Raw genomic sequence first — 20,729 nt, 5'->3', positions numbered from 1 at the left:
GCAAAATAAACAAAAATGCATATTTAAAGTCTAATATTTAAAGCACACTTCTAGGGTTTAGCAGGTCGAGAGGGCTTTAAGAAGAGGGCTCTGGCAGAATCACACTCTCCCCCAGATTCCATCAGCCAATTAAACAGAGTTGGTGGTTTAGAATGCAGTGTCTACAATGAGGGTTTTTGAACAAGTAGGGGTGGAAAAAAGTAATATTTTGACAGAGTGGAAGTTGCAAGAGGAAGAATATAGCAAACACTACTTGCCTTCCAGACCCCGATTTTCCTTTCACGCTTCTGTAACAAGAGATCTTCAGCTATGTCTCTCATCTGTACCTAAAAGCAAAACCAATTATTTTATCCCAGTTATTCAGAATGTCTACATTTTTTGACATCATTTACTAATTTAATAGCTTTTATTTTATTTTTTAAAAATATTTACTTATTTTAGAGAGAGAGGGAGAGCACAAGTGCGGTAAGGGGCAGAGGGAGAGAGAGAGAGAGAGAATCCCAAGCAGACTCCGTGTTGACCACAGAGCCCGACATGGGGCTCAATCCCACCATCCTGAGACCACAACCTGAGCCAAAACCAACAGCTGGCCGCTCAACCGACTGCACCACCCAGGTGCCCCTAATTTAATAGCTTTTAAAAATGAAGTAAAGGTCAGCATGGATAAGAGATAATGCAGTTTAGGAGAAAAAGGATCAGACTTAGAAATGGAAGCCCTACCTATGTACCTGAGCAAGTCACTCAAATTCTCTGAACAGTTTCCCCATCTGCAAAATGAAGCTAATAATACCCAAGCGTGTTGCCCCAAATGTGGATAATAGTTCACTTTGGGTCCCATGGAAATTGAAGCTGGAGAGACAATTAGGAGTTCCCAGATTTTTGTGCTATTTTCTAGCCACAACTAATTTTAGAAGAGCACAGAAGTTATTCAATGCAGGGAGGAAATATAGTAGATATTTCTTGAGGTTATTGCCTATTCACAACATTTTCCCTTGGGAACCACTCCTGCCAAATCTGTGCTATATGAATCCACCTCCCTGTCCACATCAGATAGATCCAGGCATTGACCTAGAGAGACTAGTATTGGATGACAGCTGCTGCTCTTTGATAGCCACAGCTGGAGAAAAGATCCAGGAACTTCTGCTGGGTTTCCAGGGCTGTCCCAGCCCCTAGCCTTTCTAAAGCTTGGGTGTCTACTCTTCCCCTCAGTGTGTGAGATGTTCTAGCACCATTTTATAATAAATTCTCTCCTTTCTCTTTTGCCTTTGGCTTAAGGTTGCCAGAATCAGTTTATGTTATTGGCCACCCAAAGAATGCTAAGTAAGTCAGGAAATGGTTATAAGTTACAATAAAGTTATTGTGGTCAACATAGTGAGAAAACATGGTAAATAATATTAGTAAGCCAAAGCCTAAAGAAAGGACATGAGGAAATTTGAGTTGTCTCAAAGCTTATTTCCAGGACTTTTTGCCTGAAACAAGTGAGCACTTCTTCATACTATAAATTCTATTTTCCCAGCTGTATTGTGTTTTCCATAACTTAAGGTGCTTGTAAGACTATGGATATTTCCACATAAGTAAGGCTCAAAGTATTTGATAAATTCAATATAGAGGGCAGTTCTTTTAGATTTTTCCTGATGAACACTAATGGCATGTGTTTTGCATACTAAAGTCCAAAATTACACCTTCTGTCCCTTTATGCTATTTTTGTAAAGATCAGGTTTGCCTTTTTTTTGGTGTGACAATGACATTTTAAATTATCAAAGTAACACATGCTTTTTATAAAGTACAAACAAAGCAAAAAACAAACAAAAACAAAAGAACACCTCATTTCACAAAGTAAAAAGTAAAAATCCTTACTCCCCAGGAGGCAGATTCTTTTAGACTTTTTTCATAAACACAAATATAAATAGATAGATGGAAAAAGAAATACATAAATAGATATAGAGATATAAGAACATGTAATGAGATTCTCTTTTATATACTGTTCCACATCCTGCTTGTTTCACTCAAGAAATAATATCTTTTGTATCAGTACATGTGGAAATCTTATATTTTAATCTCATTTTATAACCCCATTTAATATGGATAAGAACATGTAATGAGATTCTCTTCTATATACTGTTCTGCATCCTGCTTGTTTCACTCAAGAAATAATATCTTTCATATCAGTACATGTGGAAACCTCATTTTTATATTTTAATCTCATTTTATAACCCCATTTTATATGGAAATATTCATAGTACAGAATTATCATAAAGCATTTAACTATTCCCCCTTGTACATCCTTGCCCATTTATATGAGGACTTAATAACAATATAAAAAATAACAACTAGATTAATAAGTAATATTTGAGTGTTTGCTGTGTGCCAGGTACCACGCTAAGAAACTACACATACATTCTTTCATTTCATCTTCACAAGTATCTTATGAAGCAATTACTCTTATTAACCCCAGTTATTTTTCAAATGAGGAAACAAAGGTTATAAAACTTAAAAGTTGTAGGGGCGCCTGGCTGGCTCAGTCAAGAAGAGTATGAGACTCTTGATCTTGGGGTCATGAGTTCAAGACCCATTTTGGATGTAGAGATTACTTAAAGTTAAAATAAATAAATAAATAAAAATTTACTTAAAGAAAAACAACAAAAAACCTTAAAGTTGTACAGTTAACACAGGGCAGGGTTGAGGCAAAACCTTGGGAAGGCTAACTCCATGCTCTTAACCACTGTGCCATAGAAGTACAACAGCTAGGTCAACGGGTAGACACATTTGATATTTTAAGAGGTACTGCCGATTACTATCCAAAGATTACACCAACTGATATACCTTTATCTTTTGACGTGCTGCAAACTGTTCACTTGCAAGAAACAATGGCAACCACATGTTTTCTAGCTTATTGAGGACATGCTTCTGAACTTCAAGCAGAACAGGTGCATCAAGCTGCTCATGGAGCATCTTTCCCCAGCCACCACTTAAATTCATTATCTAAGAAAATACAAAGGAAACAGAAAAACTGCAAACTTCTGTTTTAGTGAAGAAACACTAATAGTCATTAATTTATCCATTCACCCCCAAACCATTTGCCGAGCACACGCTAGGTAGCACAACTGTCATTTTCTGAAAGATATCTCCTGGCTATACCGTGGATAGTAAAGACACATAACTCCCCCAACATCAAACAGATAATTGTGGTTTATGTGATGGTTGTTCTAGATGTATGATTTTGCTCATGATATAGGTCAGAGAACACAGGAGTGGGATTTTTATCCCGTGTGACCACAAGCAATGCCATTTTTCTCTCCATGGCCTCAGCATCTTCAACTGTGAAATGGGGGTAATTATTAGTCTATGAGTTCTCTAAGTGCTCTTCCAGGTCTAATATTCTATGAATCTGTGATTCTGGTCAAATTGACTAGTTGGAGAAAGCATTTTCTTTTGTGTATGGGGAAAATGGGACATGAATTATTTAGGAGAGGGCATTGACCCAGAAATTTTAAATAGGCACAAACAAATGTTGGGTTGAACTTGGCAGGATGAGGGTGGTGCTAGCAATGCCGGGCTGCCCCAACAACTTCACAGAAGAAAACAGAAGCAGGGGCACCTGGGTGGCTCAGATGGTTAAGCATATGCCTTCAGCTTGGGTCATGATCCCAGGGTCCTGGGACCGAGCCCCATGTCCGGCTCCTGGCTCAGCAGGGAGCCTGCTCCTCCCTCTGCCTCTCCCCCTGCTCATGCTCTCTCTCTCTCTCTCTCTGTATCTCTGTGTCTCGAAGAATAAATAAAATCTTAAAAAAAAAAAAGAAAAAGAAAACAGAAGCAGCAGAAGTAGAGAGAGATCAGGTTATACAGAGAATAGTCTCTGACCTGAACAGGTGACACCTTTTACAAAACACAGTTTCTTTGTGACCCAGATCTTCCTTCTGTTTAAGTATCAGCTTCAACAAGCTATGAATGGCTATTTCCTGCTATAAATCATTCTGTTTTCTACCTGTTTCTGTGTATACACCTTTCAAAACCTCTGGACCCCTCACTGGAAAAATTAGCTTCTTCTTAGTTCCCCTTTGAATAATAAAATCAATCAAATCCTACTAATAAAATAATTGTTTTGCATAAAAACAAGAGAAACGCTCTTACCCATCCTTTAATAATACTGATATACTGATTTTTATACATAAAAGGAAGAAAGAAGAAAAAGAGAAAAGACTGTCTTGCTAATCAAACAGCAAACTTAGCCACCCAACTGAAATTAGAACTAGCAAGATCTAAATGGAACATAATGTGATGTGGATGTGCTTAAGTATAAAATAAGTAAACAAAAAATAAAAGTAAAGCCAAAGATGAGGAAGAAAGGCCATTGGGGAAACTCTTCTGGAGTAAACACAATCATTTGCTATGATAGCAATGGGTAACTTTTTCCACTGAATTTGAACTTCTCAGCATGTTCTAGTATAGAAGGCTCACACAGTAGCAGCAGATACCACGAAACCTCATATAATGTAGCACAAGCCAAAGAGAAAACAAATGCCCTCCATGTGTTTATTTCATAGTTGTGCTTATTGAGATACCCAACACTTTTGCTAATACAGCCCAGATTTGTATCCCAGGGAACTGATGTGATGGCAAGGCATTTTGTCAAGGTTGCTTAAATTCAGAATTTCTTCTCCTTCTTATTCCCAAAAACTTTTGCTTATTTTACACCCGGAAGATCTAGCTTTTTAATTTGGTGTACCCTACTTAACACTTCTGAATTTTTCTTTAATTTACTGAATTCAGCATTAATCTGAAATTTGTATTTTATAAATGTACACCATTAGGATATGCATCCTTTTAAACTACCAAAATAAAGATATCAAACACTATACATTTGATCTCCAGGTAGTAATGTGGTACTAGCAAACTTCAAATTAGTTATAACACTTAATTCTTTATATTTCAAAAGCATAAAAATTGAGCCATATTTCATGATAAAATTGTTACTTGAACACTCAGTCGCACTGCTGAATTCCAATCTGACCTTTTTGCCCTAAATAATAACACCACATAGTATAATAATGACATATAGTAATAATGACAGTAATAATATAATAAATAATGACACCATCTATCACATTCATTTGCTGAATGAATGGATGACTGGAAGAATAAAAGCTATTTTTATTCTATAAACTACTTCTAAAAATAACATAGTTTTATAGTATACCTGAGTGAATTTTAAAGGCATTTAATTTGTAGATACTTAAAAATAGCTTAAAAAGTAAGATATCCAAAATGTCTAACATATAAATCATGAAAGCAAAAGACAAAAAAGATGACTTTCAGGTTGTTGGCAAAAATAAATAAATTACTGGTTTTCAACCACAATGACCTCACACCAGTCAGAATGGCTAAAATTAACAAGTGAGGAAACAACAGATGTTGGCGAGGATGCAGAGAAAGGGGAACCCTCTTACACTGTTGGTGGGAATGCAAGCTGGTGCAGCCACTCTGGAAAACAGTATGGAGGTTCCTCAAAAAGTTGAAAATAGAGTTACCCTATGACCCAGCAATTGTACTACTGGGTATTTACCCCAAAGGTACAAATGTAGTGATCCGAAGGGGCACCTGCACCCCAATGTTTATAGCAGCAATGTCCACAATAGCTAAACTATGGAAAGAGCCCAGGTGTCCATCAACAGATGAATGGATAAAGAAGATGTGGTGTGTATATATATATATATATATATATATATATATATATATATATACACACAGTGGAATACTACTCAGCCATCAAAAAATGAAATCTTGGGGCACCTGGGTGGTTCAGTCATTAAGCGTCTGCCTTCGGCTCAGGTCATGGTCCCAGGGTCCTGGGATTGAGCTCTGTATCGGGCTCCCTACTATGCGGGAAGCCTCTTTCTCCCTCTCCCACTCCCCCTGCTTGTGTTCCCTCTCTCGCTGTGTCTCTCTGTCAAATAAATAAATAAAATATTTAAAAAAGAAATCTTGCCATTTGCAATGACATGGATGGAACTAGAGGGTATTAAGTTAAGCGAAATAACTCAATCAGAGAAAGACAAGTATCATATGATCTCAGTTATATGTGGAATTTAAGAAACAAAACAGAGGTCATAGGGAAAGGGAGGGAAAAATAAAACAAGACAAAATCAGAGAGTGAGACAAACCATAAGGGACTCTTAATCATAGGAAACAAACTAAGCGTTGCTGGAGGGGAGGGTGAGTAGGGGGATGGGGTAACTGGGTGATGGACATTAAGGACGGCATGTGATGTAATGAGCACTAGGTATCATATAAAACTGATGAATCACTGAACTCTACCTCTGAAACTAATAATATACTATATGTTAACTAATTGAATTTAAATTTAAAAAATTACTGGTTTTCATACTTCAACAAAGAAAATATGTTATATATTGATACCTGCTCCTGCTGATATAGAGAGGCTGGACTTTGGGGGCCAAAGAAATATTTTTTATTAAGGTATTTGTTTTTAATATATATAGATTTTGCTTCCCTTTGCTTTCGGTCTCCATAAACTGTTCTTCGGAACTGTTCAATGTCTGTCCAGCACATAAGGTCCATACTAAAAGGAAAACAAAAACAAAGTACAGCCCTTTTTATTTTTTTTCTCTGAATTCTACTAACCCACCAAACAAGTTGTTGTCCTGACTAGTTAGCAGAACTGATTAGATCATGAAACTAATGAGTTCAATAATATGTCTCATGCTGGCTAAATATATGAATGAACACAGAAGTACTGGGATCAGAAAAGAATCTACCACTGTTTTTGATAGGGTCTCAGAGTTCCTCCATTAACAATGGACTTGTATCATTGATGTCAAATCTGGGAAAATTTCTACCTACTGCATGTATATTTGGCAACATGCTAAATCCACAACAATTCGCATCAATTAAGAAGGGAAACTATATATGTGCAATTTGGCTCCCAGGTCTAAACCTTTTCTACTAATTTGGGAGAAAATTATTGGAAAAATATATGATCAATATTTCAGTTTATATTAGATAAATATGTCATAAGTTTCCAAGATTCTGTGCAAAACTACAATGTTCCATTTATGTATTAGCTAATAAAAATTACAACGTATTACAGTAAAATTTCAATAGCTTAGAAAAATATAAAGGAGATACTTTTCAGAAATACTAATTAAAGCACCTGTCTAGAAAAATGCGGAAGAAAGAAACAGTAGAAAAGCAAAAGAATAAACCACACTGGTGTTTTTATTTAGCCAATGCTAAAACTACTACAAATCTTGTTTGACTACTTAAAGTAACATGTGGGAGGTTACTATTATTAAAATGCACTCCCCAACAAAAAGTTACCCATACAGATTTCAGATAGGTATGCTCATTACTTTTTACTGTCATGGGTGAAATCTAGCTCCAAATCACTTTTATAATATGTTGGATCAAAGTAGCTTTAAAAAATAAGTAGCTTAGAAAAAGGATGTTTAAAGAGAGAAATACATTTTATTTATTTTTTAATAATTTTTATTGTTATGTTAATCACCATACATTACATCATTAGTTTTTGATGTAGTGTTCCATGATTCATTGTGCATAACACCCGGTGCTCCACGCAGAATGTGCCCTCTTTAATACCCATCACCAGGCTAACCCATCCCCCACCCCCCTCCCCTCTAGAACCCTCAGTTTGTCTCTCAGAGTCCATCGTCTCTCATGGTTCGTCTCCCCCTCCGACTTACTCCCCTTCATTCTTCCCCTCCTGCTATCTTCTTCTTCTTTTTTTTTCTTAACATATATTGCATTATTTGTTTCAGAAGTACAGATCTGTGATTCAACAGTCTTGCACAATTCACAGTGCTCACCATAGCACATACCCTCCCCAATGTCTATCACCCAGCCACCCCATCCCTCCCACCCCCCCACCACTCCAGCAGAGAGAAATACATTTTAAAATGGTTATGTTCTTTACCTTGAAGAATGAGCCTCAAGAAACTGACGGAAATGTTCAAACTCCAGTTTGTTGTTAAGCAGGTCATTAAAATTAAAGTGCTTATATTCTTCAGGGACATTATTCCAGTATTCTGGTTTTTTAGAGACCTCAGGAAGCCGTGAAATACCAGTTCCAATTTCACCAGTCACAGTGTCCTAGTGAAATGATACTTTTAACAAAAAATCTCTTAAATACAGCAAATTATTTTCCAAATTTAAAAAGGGAAACAAATAAAAATGAATAATTAGGTCAACACCATCTAACAATGCAATGGTAGAAGTGGGTGAAGAATCTAGAATCTAGAATCCGGCTCTAACTCCTGTCAAATTCTATTCTGTTCCTTGCTGTTCCATTCTCTTCTTTTTAGGAACATTTAGTAAACATTTACTATATATTTGCTTATAAAATATTTAATTATCTTATTTTTGTTAGTATAAGAATAATATATCTTCTGTAATAAGAAAACAAAAGGCATACATACTACTTACTACCCCATTCAGAGATAACCATAGCTAAGGTTTCCTTTCTTTCTTTTTTTTTTAAAGATTTTATTTATTTATTTGACAGAGAGAGACACAGCGAGAGAGGGAACACAAGCAGGGGGAGTGGGAGAGGGAGAAGCAGGCTTCCCGCAGAGCAGGGAGCCTGATGCAGGCTCGATCCCAGGACCCTGGGACCATGACCTGAGCCGAAGGCAGACGCTTAAGGACTGAGCCACCCAGGCGCCCCCATAGCTAACATTTCCAAATACAAATCTTCTAGTCTTTTTTGCATACACACATGTAGATTATTAAAAACCAAGATAGGACTGTACAACTATGTACGGTTTTGTAACTTAGTTCTTTTTCTTAACAATGTATTATGAACATAAAATGTTCTTTTATTTATAACAATTTTGAAAGTTATAGAGTAAAACAAAATACTTTTCTAATAGTACATCCTTTACATGTAATCTTCTTCATATAAAAGTTAATTTTTAGGCATTTTTAAGACTTGATGTTTTGCAGTTTATAAGCTCTATATAAGGGCAAAGAGCTAGAGAAGCTTATTCTTTGAAAAACCTTTCCTCTCCTTATGGAATACCTTATATAATTAATTCATCCCTCTATTTGTGTTTGAAAAGCATCAGACTATGAGAGAAACTACCAATATTTAAAAAATCAATTTCCAATGTGGAGAAGGATTATGGGTAGAATTATACCTTTTAGTTCATAAATTTTAAAACACAACTTAAAATACAACTAAAATGCTATATTTTAGTCATAAGGTTTACAACACAAACTTAAAATACAATTTTATGAACATTTTCATTATGTTTAAAATGCAATAAAATGTGTTACTTTTTTGGCTTTTTATATAGTCTTTCCAAGATACTAATTAGTAGTTTCTCAAATAAGGAATTTCTGTGTTAAAAAGGCAACTATCATGAAGATTACATTTAACTATCTGAGCCACCCAGGTGCCCCCTCGTGAAGGTTACATTTAAAAAACAATTTTACTGTTTGTGTAAAATTTTATTGTAAAAGAGTAAAAATTTGAGACAGGCACAAAGGAGAAAGTAAAACTATCACCTGAAAAAAAAAAATATATCACTTGAAACCTTACCACTCAGAGCTAAGTGTCTTCAACATTTTGGTGAACATCTAGATATCTTACATATATGAATATATGTATACATGTAGAAATACATATATAATTATACATAAATAGGATTATATGATACTAGTATTTTTTGTTTCCCACATTTTTATATAATAATATGTCCTGGGCATTTTCCATGTCAATAAATATGAATATGAACTGTCACTTGCATGTAGATATGCACATTTCATTTTATGGCTTTCAGGACCTATCATGGTTTATGTAGCTAATCCAAAAGTTGCAAATTTATAAATCAAAATAACACTTTACTATCCTAGTCAATTCTATGATCTTTTTACGGACTCCCCCAAATTCTTTCTGTATTTTTTCCTTTATTGTTTTGCCTATTGCTGTCACACGACAGTTCCTTTTCTGTTTGGAAAACTCCATGTAACTCTTTTTTGAATTGACAACGAAGAGAGCTGCTGTCATACAGAAAATAACCAGAAATGTTCCAAGGAATAATGTGGCTTGAAGGCTCTTAATTAAGGCAGACAAATGGCTTGACTCCCTATGCTACCTCATCTGCTTTGTTCTTCTGGCTTTGTTGTTAAATGTGTCAATATAAAGTGACACCTGTCAAAGGCAGCCTGCTAGGCAAAGAAGTAGCAGAAAAATGAAACTGCCTATCCCCTACTTTATCAGGACATTAGCTCCTTAAGATAGGATTTCCCCGCCTCCTGACCCCATGCCAATATATACAGTGGTAATCTCTCCAGGATAAAAAGTTGGTTTTTCTAAGTAGAGCGCTAACTTACCTCAGTTTTCTTGGAAAACGTCTCTTTATGCAAAGCCTGTAGCTTTCTGAAGTATGTGGAATCTAGCTGTCGAGTTTCTTCCATCAGCCCCACCTAATAAAACAATAATAAAGCTTGTAACATCAATAGAACGTACATTACGAAAAAGTGGGGGAAAAAACGCACAATTTGCCAATAACAGTGGGCTAAAAAAATGAATACACTTGCCAATAAAGTAAATTAGTTTGGAAGCAAAAGCAGCAAGACCAACGTAAAAATATTAACTACAGCAAATTCAGACTTCACATGCATACGATAAAATATTTCTATGTAATGATACAGTGACACCAGAGATCATTCCTCCTTTCGGGACATCCCATGTGAACTAACAAACACTGCACACATGTTGGGTCACATTGCCATTTTCTATTCATTATAACAGGATAATAGTCACAAAGGCAGGCATTGCTAGCTTTAGGGATCAAATAATCCAGAGCAGAACAAGAAATGACCACACTCCATTGTTAATAGTCTGTGAGCTAAGGTTTTGTTGCTGTAGCAAGAGAGGAGAGAGTCATTCATTAGATTAACCTCATTGTAGGCATCCCTGTTTTAGATAGGAAGAAGAACAATCTCATTCTCCATTTCTCTATTCCGGGGAAAAAATCAGTTTGGCAGACTGAGAACTTTCTACATTTAATGACTAGCTTTGATTATCCTTTTTGGGAAAGAGTCTACATAATCCAGTCAACTGGACTTTTAGAGAGATCCTCTGGGCCGAACTTAAGGAAGTTTCTACTTTATTATTAAAAAGAGTATATAATTTTCCCACACATAAGAGTCATTACCAATGCCAAAACTTTTTGATTTAGGGACATTCGTTATAATTCTAAATCTTTTTTTTTTTTTTTAACATCTCAGGACCCTATCTCAGGTCCATTTTCTTCTATGCCATACATTGTATTTAAAATAATGACTGGGGAGAATTTTTTTAAAAATTCATACAATAGCCTAATTTTTCTAGTGTGATAGATGTATTTTTGTGGTAGAAAAGATGTAATGCTAATTTTTGAGGACAAAGAGAAATCAGGAAGGAAAATTTAATTTTGATCACTGAATTTAGTAAGCCTTAAGGGTTGTTCAATCACAATCGATAAGGTAATTTTATCCAAGGTGCTTTGGTATTAATTTTATCTTAATTTACCTAACCTATTCTTTCTGTGAGAAGACATGACTAAGAGATTGTTGAGCAGATAGGAAAAAAGACTAGCAATATGAAGACAGCAGAGTTCCACCGGGAGTGACCTGATGTAGAGGGTACATGCAGTAACTTCATAGAAAAAAATGCCCATTACTTGTTTGAATCTGTAACTCAAAATAAATATTGAAAGAAATTTCCTCCACCCATCAATAAGAATAGTGAAAATATTCAAGCATTGGGACTTATTTGGAATTAAAAAAGATGTGTTGAAACTTCTATCCAATCAGTCTGACCTGATGAACATCTGGGGTGCCTTAAAATAGCAACACTGAAGTTATAGAATGCATTTTCCACAATACATACAAAACATTTCTATTTTCCATGGGTGCAATATTTACCATAACTCATCCAGTATAAAATTAAATGTGCCTTTTCCATTAATCAAAATTAAGGCCACTGCTAAGAAATGGCAAGAAGAGACAAAGCCTGTACATTATCATGGCATATATTGTTGGTTCACAGGAAACCAAAACTCAGATTTCTCTCTGCTGACATATTTGTACAGGGAACCAAAAATGACAAAGATTTTAGTCTTTTGTTAGGAGACAATAGAGAAACTGGCAAAAAATGAAGTTAATAAATACTTTCACTACTCCAATTTTGAGCCTGCCAAATCTTAACTGTGAGTGCCTGGCCCATATGAGACCTTTCTCAGTTCTTCTCTTGTGAATTAATAATGTTGCTTATCATCAGTTTTGTAGTAAACCTGAATAGTCACACATCATGTCTTAGTGCCACAATACCTTTCCAAAAGCAACTTGGTCTAATTTTACCATCTTTGTCCAGGGCTCGAGAAGGAGGAGAAGGATATATTCTTCTGCTGTGTCAAAAAGGTCTTCAAATGGTGGCTGTATTTTCATATAGATTTCTTTTTTCTTTTCCTGTTGGAGTCCAATGTCAAGAGTAGCCGAAGGAGCAATGTATGTGGCAAAAAGATACTAAAGGAGAAGGGGGAGAAAGAAAGGAGAGGATGTTGGGAGAAACCATAATGGTGAGTGGATTCCTCAGTAAAGGCATTTAAAAAAGGTAAGAGAAGGGAAACAAGCTCAAGTGATGTTTTTTTCTTGAAAAAATGCATAAAACTACTTAACGTCAAAGCAGTGTGTTTATTCAAAAGGCTTCTCTTTACTTTTCCTATTTCTTCAGCGGTAATTAGTCAATATGCCAGTGGATCTTACACAAGAGTATATCATTTGGATATTCCAATTTTTTATCAGATTACTTCCATGTATTATTATGATTTATTCCAGGTTATAGGTCTCCTTTTCCCTTTATGTTCACAATATTTCTAACACATTAGTGCTACCTCCCAAAATGGTTTGAAATGCCCATTTTAAAACAAGAGGCAAGAATACACCAGGGCTGAAAAACTGGCTATCTGTCTTCTAGTATAGAGACCCAACAGACTACCTGCCCTACCCAACGGAGCTGCAGAGTTCTTAAAACTGTTACTAATTATCTCTTTCTGTTGTAAAAATATCTCCATCTAATGTCCAATGCTGTGGATCAGAGATATGAGAAGGAAGTAGGAGTGAGTGGAAAGAAACACAGATACATATGGAATTTTTAGCTTCCTAGAAAAAGCTGCATAAATGTCTATTGCATTCTACTCATTTGTCTTTTCTCTAAATAATAGCTACTTACATCTGAGAAGTAATTTAATAACAGTTTACTTTTAAAATATTACATTTTGAATGTCATGCCCTGTGTATCAGATTTAAATGTAGTTTTATGAACAACCTCTAATTAATTGTATTCAATCTTAATTTTATTTTTTTACTTAGTTTTGGACCTGATAATGTCCAGATTCAACCCAGGCAACAGATTAGATAGATAGATAGATAGATAGATAGATAGATAGATAGATAGATAGATAGAAATAATAGTATTCTGTAAAATAATCTTTCTAAAAGTTTTAAAGGGTCCACATTAATAACATTAATAACATAAGCATTTGCTGAGTATCTCCTATGTCTTAGACACTTGGATAGTTGCTATGCATGCAAAGATTAATGATTAAGACCCAATACCTAATCTGAAGGAGCCCATTCCTGGTGACATGGAGTTGAAAATCGGTCATTGCAATACAGTATGGTAAGTACAACAAGGGAAGTATGCACTGCAAACAAGATCATGATTGCCTACCCATTCTTTTAAAACTCACATCCCATTGATCACCTTTTAAATTTTATACTCAAATACCAATTCTTCTGTTATTTTTCTAAACCTTGCTGTTTCGCCATTCCATACCATTGCCTATATTATTCCTTCAATCTTGGATATTCACCTTACCCCATGCACCTTGTCTGCTTGATAAACTCTGATTTATTCTTTAAAAACCAACATGGATTTTTCCTCCTCCAGGAAGGCTTCACTCACACCCTCCTCCCAAGATCATTTTCTACTGTTATCCCTACCACACTATAATGAAGTTATGTATTATGTATTTTCTCTTCTAGAACAAGGTCCTTGAGGGCAAATACTGCAGCTTATTCTTTTGTCATTCTTCGACTCCTAAAACTGTTCTTGGCAGAGAGAAGATGCCATAAATGTTTATTGAATTGTACTAAATCCACAGAAAAGACTCATTTATGTCTTGGAATGGGAAAGGAAAAGATTCCAAAACTTTTCCAAGAGAAGATAAGCTTCTCTTATCCTTAATCCTTTAGCTGAATCTTTAAAGATGAGTTGGGAGTCAATCAGGCAAGAAAAGGGAGTTGATGAGAAAGATGGTTTAAGAAGAAGGAAAATATGGGGCGAGGCATGAAGGCTTAGGGAAGTTTTACAACCTATGGAGAGATTCTAGGTTCCAAATAGATACCACTGGCTAAAGGAAAGAGGTAGAATAAGAGAGGATGCTATAAAGGGAGGCAGAAGCCAGAACATGCGTATGACCTTTTGTCCCTTGGTGAAGAATTTGAATTTTTACTTAAAGATAAATAATGAGGTCTCTCTGAGGAGTGACATCATTGGATATGAATCTTAGAAAGAAATCACTTTGGCATCAGGAAAGAGAAAAGGTTCAAGCAGGTCAAGATTTGAGGTAGTTTGGAAGTTATTGCAATAGCCAGATAAGAAATTATGTGCCATCTTCATCTCTCACCTGCTTTGTGCAACAGCCTCTTAACATCCTCAAGGGTTCCTCTTTGCTTTCGTACCATCTTTTCTTACTACAGCAAACAGAGAAGACCTTTTGCCTATCACTCTTCTGCTCAATTCTTCAGTGACTTCTCTCACACACAGTAATAGTCAAAGTCCTTATAATTGGGATTTTTAGAAGTTTCCCAATACTGAGAGAACAAGGATTATAGTTCAGGACCTGAAATTGGGGAAGCCCCTGTAAATACGCTAGGGTCTCATAACACCCTAACACCAGGGCTGGACCAGGTATAGACTCTAGCCTTGAATCTTTAAAGTGCCAAGAGAAAACGGCTGCTAACCTGTAATTCTGTACCTAGCAAAAATACCCTTATAAAATGAAAAGAAAACAAAGATGTCATAAATCAACAAACAGCAGCAGAGAATTCATTACCAGCAGACCTGCGCTATGTATGTAAAATAAACAAAGGTAAGAGCAGGATGGAATAGAGAACAAAAGATGCATAAATATATAGGTAAAGATGAATAAATATTCATTGTAAAGCATAATAATAATAAATGAAATCAGAGGAAATAGTAAAAGAGCCTAAGAAAAAGAAGTTGAGATTGAAGAGGCAGGTTAAGGTGCAACTGAAATGATCTAGTGTGAGCCCTACTATAGGGAGGAAAGGAAGTGAGGTTAGAATCAGGATAGTAATAACAATATGCAGAGGGGGATTTCAAAGAATGAGAGTGAATGGGGCACCTGGCTGGCTCAGTGACTCAGAGCACGTGACTCTTTTTTGTTTGTTTCAAGTTTTTATTTAAATTCTAGTTAACATACAATGTAATATTGGTTTCAGGAGTAGAATTTAGTGGTTCATCCCCTACATGTAATACCCAGTGCTCATCACAAGTGGCCTCCTTAATCCTTATCACCCATTTAACCCATCCCCCACCCAGCTCTCCAGCATCTCTTAGTTTGTTCTCTATATAGTTAATAACTCATTTGTTTTGTTTCTTAAATTCCACATATGAGTGAAATCATATGGTATTTGTCTTTCTGTGATTATTTTGCTTAGTATAATACTCTCTAGCTCCATCCATGTTTTTGCAGATGGTTAAGACTTCATTCTTTTTGACGGCTGAGTAATATTCCATCATGTATATATACCACATCTGCTTTATCCATTCATCCGTTGATTGACACTTGGGTTGTAGAAGAATGACTTGTAAATCTAACTAGTCTAACAAGTTAGGTTTGTATCAGATTCAAATCTATTCTTAAATATTTTCTAAGTTGGAGATTTTAAAAGTGCATGAATTAAAATAATGTCATACTAAGGTAAATTAAGAAACTAAAGATGAAAATGATCAAATTAAAAACAATAAAAACATCTCTAAAATTTGCTTCAGTAATTTCAAATTGACCTCAAAGGAGAGTAAATTTGACTCCCCAAATCACTTCATTTAAAAATCAGTGGTCAGGTTTTATTTGGGGTTGAATAGCTTCTAATGGAAAAATAAAGCAACTGCTTAGTCATTGGGTCAGCTACACTGCAAGTATAAATAAACACTTGACATGCCACATATCAAACTCTTTGTGTAGAAGTCAGGACAATTTCTTTGATTTTTAAAAACATAGTAACAGTGAAGAGGATAAAGTACAAAAGAAGTTGAAATGGTGACTAGAATAACAGTGATAGAAATGAGAGTCAGCTTCTTGTGGACACCCAAATCCGTTCTTTTCCCTTTCTCTCCCAGTCTTGCCTTCACTCTGCTTGTCTTTCAAGATCTGCTGCTACCCACAGTCTCATGAGAGACTCTAGATGCTATTTATATTGTCTATTATTATACCTTGGTGGACACTTTGTGATGCCACGGTAAAGCCAGGTTGCTGTATGTGACTATATCCAGTTGGCTTGGGCTTTTACCTTCTGAAATTTTGCTTTATGATTTTCTTCAGAATGAGCGTCACTTCACTTTGCCAATTACTGTATTAATAGCACAACTTCCTCTCTCTGATCATTATTCTTCATCCTTTTATACTTCTCACCAAGCTTTTCTTTACCTTCAGCACAATCTGTGGCTTCTTCCTGTCCTCCAAATAAATGGGGCACCACCTAATTTCTCTTACTTTCTTAGATGATCGGGTCTGAAGATTGCCCATCATTTCAACTACACTCTTACATCCTTAATTCCTCCCATCTTGATTTTCTGCTCAATTCTGAGGCAGCTGAATCATTCATTTTTCCAACTCTGTCCTCTAGCTCCCAATAAAAACTATCACAGCTGGCTCCATTATACATAGATTTAAAAAAAGAAGAACTTCAGCTGTGATGGCAAAGCTCAGTACGTTTGTGCATATTTCTAATCAAGTCTTATCTCTCCATTTCTAAACTTTGCCATCCTCCGTAAAGCTCCCAACTGTTCCTTATGCTTCTTCACTTTCAGAAGATTTATCTTCCACTGAACTGGGAAAAAAAACTCTGGTATGAATGCCCTCAACTTTCTCCTCAAGAGCCTTCTTCTAAATATTTTTCTTTCTCTGATGTTTCAGAGGAAGACTCCTCTCCAAGACTAAGCCGTTCATGTGTGGTCTTGACTCCATTCTCCCCAACCCCACCCCCAGAACTTTGCAACATTGATTATTTCCTTTGTGCTAATGTCCTTAATTCACTTTGCCATTGATTCCATCTTCTTCCTTATGCTACAAAGGTGTTCAGATGAGGTGTCTCTCCCATTGTAAAATAAGTTTCTTGACTGCTTTGCCAACAAACTATTGCTCTTCTCTCTTTCCCATCTCTACAGATCTTCATACTCCCTTTTCACCCACTTCTCAACCTACTGCAATCTGGTTTGCAGGCCAATGAAACTGATCTCCAAGTTCACTCACAGCCATACACACAAACACCAATTTGATAGCTTCTCTCCTTAATCTCCACCCTCTTATATTCCCTTTGAAGCTGCTACATTGTTGACTACCCTCTCCTTGACTCTCTCCTCTGCCCTCAACACTGTCTCCTGATTCTCTGCTTATTTCCACTCTCGGACTCCTTTGATGATTCCTTTTCCTCTATCTCCCCTTAAAGGAAAGCATTCATTAAAATTCTATGTTCAACTATATTTTCTTCTCAGTTCACATTCTTGCAGTTTCTCACACATGCCAGGCACCCTCTCAGGATTTTCACACGATGTCCTCTATGCCCTCTAGGCACACTCCAGCCTTATCCTCTTTCTGCCTTTTGCTCAGTGTTCCTTGACTCCTGAAGTCTGTCTTTGGTATCATCCTTACGTGCTCCTATGGGGGCCTTGTACTTGTATATTTCTCCCACTGGACCACAAGGTCTAGGAAGACAGATTTAGGTCTACTTTGTTTGCTACTATATCCTTAGCATCTAGTATAATGTTAAATTTAGGATGAACGAACAGATGAATGAAAGACTTTGTCCATTCCCAGAGACTTAACAGTTAACTATATGTAGAAGAAACCTAAATACATATAGCTTTAGACCTGATTTCTTTCCCGAACTAAAATCTCTGCTTTTAGTTGCTAACTTATTATTGCTATATGGATAGCTTACAGACCCTCAAACTCAGTGACTCAATAATATAACAAATTGTTGTTTCAGAGCCTCCAAGCCTCTCCCTTCCCTCTACATTTCCAGTTTTCATTACCATTCACAGCACAACCTTTGACATCCACTTTCCTTGCCTTCTCCCTCAAATGCAAGTCCTATGAATTTACCTTTCTACATTGAAACAAGGAGAAACTGATCAGAACAAGTATAAAAATATGAAGAGGAAATAAAAGGCAGCAGTTCCATTCCAACAAGAAACAAAATAAAAGCCAGACTTCTGGCCAAGTTCGGTGAGACTCTTTCCAGGCTACTGTCTACTACCTTCCTTCCTGACCTCGCACTTTTACTTCCTTCTATGAAGCCACAGGGGTCCATGCATATTTTTGTTGCTGTTGTTGTTAAACTATTTTTGTCCAGTCTTATTGAGAAAGAATTGGCAGACAGCACTGTACAAGTTTAAAGTATACAGTATAATATGATTTACATATATTGTGAAATAATTACCACAGTAAGTTTAACCATCCATCATCTCATTTAGATACCAAAAAAAAGAAAAAAAAATTTTCTTCTCATGAAGAGAGGAGTATCTACTCTCTTAACAACTTCTGTATGTACCATACAGCAATGTTGACTACAGTCATCATGATGTAGGTTACTTCCCCAGTACTCACTTATCTTATACCTGGAAGTTTGTACTGACCACCTTCTTTAAGTAACCCCTACACCTCTAGTCACTACAAATCTGATCTCTTTTTAATGAGTTTGGGTTTTTTCATATTATTTAACTGCCTATTCCCACAGTCTCAAGGAGCCATAATTAGGGTAGCCATATAACCCCATTCTCGCTTAAGCTTATTGTCGTGGCATAATTATTAAGAGTTTCCCTTTCACTCGGAAAAGAATCCTGGTTTAGATAATAAATTATATGTTCTCCCTATAATTAACTGACACCAGTTAGATGACACTATAAGATCTCTCTAAAACCAAGAATCCTAGAAGTGCTCAACACATATTTAGAGCTGAAAATAAAGAAAGGCGGAAAATAGTCCTTGCTGAGAAACACGTTTGTCTGATCACAATCAAATGAATTGAATACTGTTATCAAAGCCAAAATCCCAAATATTTTATTTAGAACTTGGATTGAAGCTTCACAGACTTCTCTGTTAAGACTAAATGCATTGGGGACACCTGGCTGGCTCAGTCAGAAGAGCATGTGACTCTCAATCTTGGGGTTGTGAGTTCAAGCCCCACACTGGGTGCAGAGATTACTAAGAAAAAAAAATTTTTTTAAAGAATGAATGCATTAAATGAAAATCTTAACAGAAATTTAAAAATCTTTCCCCTTTCTATTGCACCTAAATTTAGATATTTGTTTGTCTTCTCACCTTTTTCTGGTGGGGGGGGACTTCCTGTCTGTTTATTGAACATTGTTCATTATCACATAAGTAATTTCTCTTTGTTCATACAGTATCAACCCCCACTCTGATAACCAGCATAATCCTTAGGAGCATATGCTTCCCCTCACCTCCCTAATTCTTTACCACTGTTATAAAATTACAGAACTGGAAACATTAGAAAGGGACTTGAAAAATCATCCTTTCCAGAGTGTCCCAAAATCACATTTTGCACATTTATTGTCTTCTTTTGAGGCACAGTCTCTGGTCTCTCTGCTCCCAGAGTGGTAGGGACAAAAGTAGGTAAGGGGATAAGAAGGAAAAAAAATGGATTTGATTGTCAATTCTTTATTGGGCCGCTCTGTACATTTACAGTACATTCAACTGAACTATGCTGTTAAAATCTGACAATGTCTTTCTAATATGTGCTTCTAATAATCCAGGGACAATGTATAAGTGGACTGACAACCGACTACATATAACAAATACAAGGGATGGTAATCACATATTTGAAACAAAAGGCTAAAGAACAGCTTTAAAATCTGTATAAAGATGATGAAGATGATTTTTAAGTTGATGTGAACTTACTTGAAGAAGGAATATAAAGCTCATGCTACATGATAGCTAAAAAATATAGTCTAATTGGGGTTTACAAACATTGCTTAAGTGTCCTGGGTCATTTGCTTTTTTATTGGCCACCCAGTTCTTCCTTTCTAACCACTGAGGAAATAACAATGTAGCTAATGTTGGAGAAGAGAATGCTCCCTTCATACCCTAGTCAGCTACTCTGATTCACATTAAAGCAGAGATTCACTCACACACAGCTGTGGTCAACAGGATTCCAATTTAAACATGAACCTATGATGCTTTAACAACCCAACAGGAAAGTGTTTGAGAAGGGACACAAGCCCTGCCTGTCTGCGATCAGACTGCCGGGCTCTGCACACAGTACAGCTCTCAACCCCCTCTCTCCCGTAGGCGCTCAAAGGTGATGTAATCAGGAAATGCACAATGGGCGGCTTGCCCGGCCGCTTTACACCTGGGCCTGTGACTCACTTTCTTGGC

At 36.3% G+C, this 20,729-nt stretch overlaps 1 protein-coding gene across 1 annotated transcript in view; it reads right to left on the bottom strand.

The window, feature by feature from the left end:
* RGS22 (regulator of G protein signaling 22) overlaps positions 1-20,729 on the bottom strand; it is a 113,200-nt gene that overhangs the window by 14,584 nt on the left and 77,887 nt on the right. The window contains exons 16-21 of the mRNA XM_028111275.2: positions 12,355-12,549; positions 10,372-10,464; positions 7,952-8,127; positions 6,418-6,580; positions 2,824-2,982; positions 258-326 (exon numbers count right to left, since the gene is read on the bottom strand). Of these exons, the coding sequence (XP_027967076.2) occupies positions 258-326; positions 2,824-2,982; positions 6,418-6,580; positions 7,952-8,127; positions 10,372-10,464; positions 12,355-12,549 (855 nt within the window). The remainder of the gene's footprint in view (positions 1-257; positions 327-2,823; positions 2,983-6,417; positions 6,581-7,951; positions 8,128-10,371; positions 10,465-12,354; positions 12,550-20,729) is intronic.

Source organism: Eumetopias jubatus, unplaced genomic scaffold (genome assembly GCF_037043125.1).
Source record: "Eumetopias jubatus isolate StellerSeaLion01/CBP00866 unplaced genomic scaffold, mEumJub1_p1.0 scaffold_4, whole genome shotgun sequence".
Lineage (NCBI taxonomy): Eukaryota > Metazoa > Chordata > Mammalia > Carnivora > Otariidae > Eumetopias > Eumetopias jubatus.
This window is presented reverse-complemented; position numbering and strand designations above follow the sequence as displayed.